Source organism: Uloborus diversus, chromosome 1 (genome assembly GCF_026930045.1).
Source record: "Uloborus diversus isolate 005 chromosome 1, Udiv.v.3.1, whole genome shotgun sequence".
Lineage (NCBI taxonomy): Eukaryota > Metazoa > Arthropoda > Arachnida > Araneae > Uloboridae > Uloborus > Uloborus diversus.
In genome coordinates, this window is record NC_072731.1 from 229,655,825 (window position 1) to 229,663,073 (window position 7,249).

The following is a 7,249-nucleotide window of genomic DNA, read 5'->3' on the forward strand; positions in this document are numbered from 1 at the left end:
GTTGACAACTGTACAGCCCATCCAAGCTCAATTACAACGAAATTAAAATCTGTAAACCTGGAGTTCCTTCCTCCCAATACCACTTCAAAACTACAGCCGTTAGATCAGGGAATCATCCAAAATTTCAAACTAAAATATCATCATCAAGTCGTAAAAAATGCATTCCTGAATTGATGAAGGAAGCAACCCTTCTGTAAATGTGTTGCAAGCAATGAGAATGGTTGATAAAGCCTGGAATTGCGTTGAACAAAAGACAATAGCAAACTGCTTTAGAAAGGCAGGTTTCCATAAAGCATCTGCTGAGGAAATCCACTTCGAAGAGGAAGAAAAAGAAAAGGAAATCGAGGAAGTAGTTGATGAGGAATGGAGTTTAGTGTCAAAAGCTTTGCAGCTAGATCCTGTAACAACATTTCAAGACTTTGTCAACATAGATGATGATGTTCAAGTGTGTGGAAATTTATCAGACAAAGACATAGTTGACGAATTTCGACCACTCTCAGAAGAGGAAGATGATGAGAGTGAAGAACTTATCCATTCAAAAAAGATAACCTTTAATGAAGCAAAAAGTGCCATGCATATGATGCGGTTGTTTATTGAATCGAGACCTGATATGGACTTGAAGACATTCAATGCTATTTCCCATTTGGAAACTATAATTGGTGTGGATAGAAAAAAGAGTACCCGTCAAACTCTTCTTGACAGATATTTTAAATAAAGTAAAGTATGTTCGTATTTTGTGTTTGCTTTTGTTAATGAGGCATATAAGAATACTTATACCTTAAATAGAATGATTTTTCGTAAAATTTTTGATAACTCAAATTTTCGGTAACTCGAATTTTTTATGTCTTCCCTTCAATTTCGAGTTAGCAAGAGTCTACTGTATTTAAGGACATTTCTTTGTTGGCACCCTCTATTGGGTTTGCACGCCATCACACCAGAAGCGACCGATGTGCCATTTACGAACTAATCTACTATTATCACTTCGAGCTTTGGCCAAGGATTCCCAGCCAGTTTGCAAAATGACCAGCCAAAGTAAAATGTTCAATATTAATTGCAAGTACTTCCAACCTAGGCCCCAAAGGGAATTGGCCAAACTTCGGGCTTTGACCGTAACATATATTATTTTTTTCTGCATTTTTTTTTTCTATTTCTAGGTCATTTATGTTTATTTTTAAATGGAGGGGGGGGGGCATCAAACCCATCAATATTATCCTTTGCCAAGCTGTCTTCTGAAAAAGATGAATATACCAACCTTACTAAAGAACATAAAATTTAAAGTAGCAATTAGTGAAGTTAGAGTATTAATTAGTGGATGTTTGCTGGATTTTATAGTAAAATTTCAACTGTCTGTGTCTTTATTTTGTGTGATAAAAGAACATTAGTCTTTTTTACAAGATCCCTATCTTGAAACATTATTATTTTTTTAATATTAGCTACATTCAAAATATAACCTGTTTATTTATTTATTTAAACACATTATTAAGTCAAAAGTGGAAATCACAAAATTTGAGCATGATAGATTTAAAAGTTTATCAGACGAGAATCAAAAAGCTCAAATAAAAGCAGAACTGCCAACTTTTGAAAGTCTTAACTCGTGAAAACACGAAGTAGCAACAAAAATTGCAGGTTGCTACATTTACGTGTTTTCCCTTTCTCAATGCAAAATAAGTGAGGTTATGAATGAAAAGACTCGTAACTGAAAATTTTTGTTCATAGAAAGTATGATTTTTTTGTAGCAGTTGACAGCTCTGAATAATGGGCATTAAACATTTATCGTGAGACTAAGTTTTGTCCCTTTGCTTTTGTTTTCTTTTTTTAACTCACAATTTAAAAAGTTAGTTAACAGATTTATTGTGTAAACACCATATTTGTCTCCCTATACAAAGTCAAGCAATAAATGTCATAAATTTTATTTTTTGAAAACATTTTGTTTTTAAATTGAATTTTTGTGATGATGTGAAAAAAAAAGTAAATTGCTTTACTAATTTTTCTTTTTGCAAATTTTTAGGTGACTTTCACTTTAGATCCTCTTGTGCGTGAGTTGAACAGCAGTGCCCAAGAGTCATATAAAATGTGTGAAATCGAAGATAAAGATGTCAACCAAGTTGCTTCTGAAAGAAGTCTTTCTGTTAACACAATCATTTCTCATTTATGTGAAGCTTTGAAATTGGGACTTCCTGTAAATTTGAAGCGTGTTGGAGTTACTCCTGAAATTTTTAGATTGATTTCTGCTGTTATACGTTCTGAACCTATAAATTCAGGTAATTCACTCTTATGCAAAAGTTTTCCTCTTAGTATTTTAACTATCATTTCTACTCCTTTATTACGTCTTTTTCCAAAGACTTAATTTTCAACTATCAAGAAAATATAAGAAACATAAATATCTCCCCAAATTTTATAAACTAAATTTGCAACACCATAATTTTATCTTACTTTCAGTAAAGGCTTTTGAAAATGCCAGCTTGAATTTCAATTCTACCATTAGAAATTCAACCAAACATTGGGTCATAAATCTGTACCTCAGAGCCAGAGTGACGCAAGTCCAAAAATTGCGATTTTCCGTTTATTATGATTATTGGTATTTGTTTGTACACTGGTGGACAAAATTAAGAGATGGAAGGCATTTTCCCAAATATCTCGAGAAATACTGGATAAAAATTAATGAAATTTGTTATGGTTATAACTTATAGAGCGACAATAGTGTGTGCAAAGCAAAAATTAAAGTGCCATTCATTGACAAGAGTTATTGCCAAAAGTCCAATGTGGACTGAACTTCAGTATGAAAGAGGGCAATGAAAGTGAGGCTTGTATGATGTGTGGCCGACTCTAGTATGGTGTGCGGTCACCTGTGACAGATAGACAGCAAGTATGCATGCCATTAATAAGAGAGTTAAGGAGTGCTTGCGGAAGACCCTCCCACTCATCCACCAGAGCAGTTTTTAACTCCGGAATGGTTCTGGGTGGGGATTGGAGTAACGTAATAACTTTCACAAGAGCATCCTAACATGTTCATTAGGGTTAAGGTCAGGCGATTCGGCATGCCAATCCATTCGATGAATATCTTCAATTTCCAGATACTCTTCAACCAGGGACAGCCCTATGTGGTCGGCATTGTCGTCCATAAAAACGACTTCAAGACCAACAGCAGCCCTGAAAAGACGCACATAGGATTGTAGGATCTCCTGCCTGTACCTCTGGGCATTCACGAAAGCAGTGTCAAACACATGGAGTGGTGTGCGGGTATCTTGAAAGATCCCTGCCCAAACCATCAATCCTTCAATATGATAATGGTCCCTTTCCATGGTGTTACTGGGTTGGAATTGGATCCCAGGTTCCTTCCATATCAATATTCGCGGAGAATCAGGTTGTAGACAGAATCTGGACTCATCTGTGAAAAGAATGTTAGCTCACTGGAGCTGTGTCCCGTGTTGATGTTTTTTGCACCATTGTACACGCTCTCTTTCGTAGGATGGAGTGAGAAGGATGCAAATGGCAGGCTTCCTGGCATACAAACCTCTTTCACCGAGCCTCCTGGCAACTGTCTTCCTTGAAACTAATATTTCTGTTGCAGCATCGAGGTCCCTAGAGAGTTGTGTCTGTGTAGACATCCTTTGGTGCTTGGCTGTAAGTAACAAATACTGGTAATTGGGCGTTGTTGCTCTTAGACAAACTTGTCCTGGTCTTCTAGACAGTGTCCCACTGTTTTTAAACCGATTCCACAAATTTGAAACAACGCTTGGTGTTACATCCAATTCCTTAGCAATCTGAGCTTGGGACTGTCCTGCCTTAAGTCTACCCACAATTATCCACCTCATACCTTAGCCTAAACAACAATGTTCACTCATTTCACCCAAAAATCAGCAAAAACAACAAAAGTCTTCAAGAAAAACAAAACAAATCATTACTATGTTGTAGAGTGGAATGAGCTGAGAAGCTGACTGCAGACTTTTATACCTCATACTGACTTAGCAACGCCCACAAGAATACGTAAACTCATCTCAGCGACACCAATGCCATAGTGCTATTATATGGCAACCAGCTGTCCAGGTTTTATACAATACTTTCCAAGAAATGTGTGAAAATGCCTTCCATCTCTTAATTTTGTCCACCAGTAAAGAAGCCTATTCCGCATCAAACCATGTGAACATATTTCTTTTGAAAAAAAATCCTTTTCAATTTTTTACCAGAGTTAAAAGAGCGCACGTCCCAGCCTTTACGTGCGCTAGACAAAAGTTTTCCCTCTCTTCTGTAAAATTATCATAATGTGACTTAGATCTTTTTGGCCCTGAGATTCGGAAATAGTGGAAACAAAAATTTCTCAGAACATTGAAAATCAAATGTCCATACATTGTTCGATTCGACATCATACAATTGTTTGGAAGTACAGATTTTGTACGAATTTTGAATGTTTCTTGTATTTCATGATAAAAAGTGTTTCAAACATTAAAAAATACATTATTTTGCCAGCTTTTAAAATTCTTTTAATATTTTTACTTCAACAGCTTAAAGGTCAATGTGTCACTAACATATCCACAGGCGCATACTCTTACGCCTTATGCTTAAAAATTGTTTGTTTTTTGCTTTTACGTGCATGCCAACTTTTTAGCATAATTTTTAGCTTTAGGTTAACTAGGTTTCAAAACTAAGGTTGCGTGATTGTGCATTATATGTTCATTCAACTAAATTGAAAAGAGTGGTGTGGCTATAAAATATTATTCAATTCCTAGTCATATGATTGGTTGGACCAATCACTAAGTCAATAGTTTGCTCCTTATGCTGTCAAAGGTTGAAGTGAGATGAGTCAATAAGCAATGTCCTATAAGGAACAGTGCAAAAGCCAAAATTGTTCTTTTTAAGCAAACTGGTCCGGGGGGGGGGGGGGGGGTTACTTGGGAAATTTAATTTGTCATGCAGTTCTTGTTGTTATTTGTAATTTTAGCTTTGTTATTAGGTTTTAAAAATTTTAGTGTTTCAAAATTTTTATTAGTATTTTGTATTTTATTTGTGAATTAATTTGATTTGTTTGCATTCTTTGCTCTAAACATTTTGAGTTTTTTTATTTTATAGACATAAGCAGAGTAACACCTATCAAGCAATTATGTCCAGATTACATAGAATTCAATCATATTAAAGTGGTCATTGCATATATGCAAAATAAATTTGGTGTGAACCAGTCTGAAGCTTCTCATGATCAAAAGTCAGAAGTAAGTTCAGGGTGTTCCCCCTTCCTTGGTATTTATAATGTGTTTTAAATGCTAAAATTTACTGTCATTTATTTATCTTTTGTAATCAAGTGTTATATCAAAGTGCAAAACTTTAAGTCGCGTGAGGAAAAGGGATTTCCAGGGGGGGGGGAGAAATCCTGAGTTTTAATGTAAGTTACTATATGTTAGTTTGTATGTGACCTGTGTGAACTGAACATAGCTGACCTGTGTGAAGCATTTGCGCTCCACAGCAGTAGTTTAAAAACCTATGTTTTTTAGTGTCATGTTTCAAAAATGAGCAAAAATAAATCTTTTGTAAAATTCTGCCAATATGTATATTTTTTTTTATACAACCAACCTGTATAAAAAAAAAAACTTCAAAATGGTGCCTTCTAATTTTTTAGTTTTACGAAGTATTTAGAAAGCACTCTCCCCCCCCCCCCCCAAAAAAAAAGGAAATAACCTTAAAAAATATTATTTATGTGTGTGATTAACATTTTCCTTTCTAGTTTTAATGCAAAACACTATTGTGGTTCAAAATCCTGTAATGAGTTTAGATTATATATCCTTGAAGAATCCATGTTAAGAAAAAAAGTCATTCACAAACGACATTTTCTGACCCATAGGTGCAAGGGCACCCATGTGCAGAATTTTACGGGGGGGCTCAAAAATTTTCCCCATGGTTTAGCTGAATATTTTCCCAATGGAAACCGATTTCAGTACAGATTAGCGATATTAAAATTTGACATTTTTAATAACTTATTCATTAATGGCTGGAAAAGAAATTTTTATACATTTTTGCAAAGAAAAAATCACTAAAAGCAAGGAAGTTCTCATTTCTAAGGGGAGCTTGCCCCCCTATATGGGCGCCCTTGCATGGGTGGATCAATCCCACAACCTCCGCATTATGCCCCTCTGACCAACTCGGCTAATAGGCCTCTGCGGCAGGTTTCGTTAATGCAATGTGAAATAAAAATACCTTTCCCAATTTTCCTTTTAAAATAAATTGAAATTGATGTCTCCGTTTTTTTAACAAAAATATTCTTAAAAAGTTTTTCTTTTTATTTAAAGTACACTGCAACTTATGATGAAAAAGTAAATGCTTTCAACAATGTCAATACAACAATATAACTGTTGCTCAGAGTCTTGCCAAGAGTTGAGATTTATATATAACAGTGCAAGCTCAAACTTAGAGTAACTGCTGGAAATCTTATTCTATCGCTGAATTTGTTGTAAATATCAAGGATTGACTTGATTAGATGCAGTTGTAACACATAATTGGTGTTGGAAGGCATTATGGCCTCAAGTTGTCATGAAAGAAAAACGGTTTCGTATCTTTAAAAAGCAAAGAAATAGATCTTTTAGCCAGACAATCGCAAGGAGAAGGTTCCGTGATCTCCAAAGTGATGACATTGAAGATCTGTTAAGAGTCGCACAACTTGGAGCTCACTGAAGAAGAGCTTTTAAAAGTGACGTTTGACACCCTCAGAGACCCTGGCATCTTGCTTGGTTTATCAGTTTCAAATGATCCAATAAATCTGAACAAGTGGATCCCTGAGGAACTTTATTTAAATACATTTTTAAATGTGACATAGGGGAAAAACGAAGTCATTGAGGGTACTGAAATCAATAACACTAACTAAAAACCTCCTCGTTAAAGTTTTAAACCATTGCTTGACAATGGCAAAGGAGCTTACTGACCTGTTAGGGACGGAAGATCCAGTCATGGAGAGAAGCCTGAAAGTGGAACGAGAAATTTTGGGTACTTGAATCCCAACAAGGAACTGCAATGAAGAACGATAAATGAATACAAACAGAGTGTTATAAGCAACTATTTTTCAAAACAGTAAATTTTCTACTGCATTTTTTTGTTTTCTTTATGCGTAAAAAAAATGGCGCATTAAATTTATTGTATAATAATCAGTAACTGGAATGAAGTATATTTGTTTAATCCGGAACTTAACTCCTATTTTAACACTACTACCGAGTCTTAATTTATAAGGTTTTGATTTTTTGCCATGTTTTCGTGGAACTTAACCCCCACG

At 35.2% G+C, this 7,249-nt stretch overlaps 1 protein-coding gene across 1 annotated transcript in view; it reads left to right on the plus strand.

The window, feature by feature from the left end:
• Nucleotides 1-5,188, plus strand: part of LOC129219155 (bifunctional 3'-5' exonuclease/ATP-dependent helicase WRN-like) — a gene marked incomplete at its 3' end in the record, with an annotated part of 71,539 nt that extends 66,351 nt beyond the window's left edge. The window contains 2 exon segments of the mRNA XM_054853478.1: nucleotides 2,009-2,261; nucleotides 5,068-5,188. Coding sequence (XP_054709453.1) covers nucleotides 2,009-2,261; nucleotides 5,068-5,188 — 374 coding nt within the window.
• Between the last annotated feature and the right edge of the window lie 2,061 nt (nucleotides 5,189-7,249).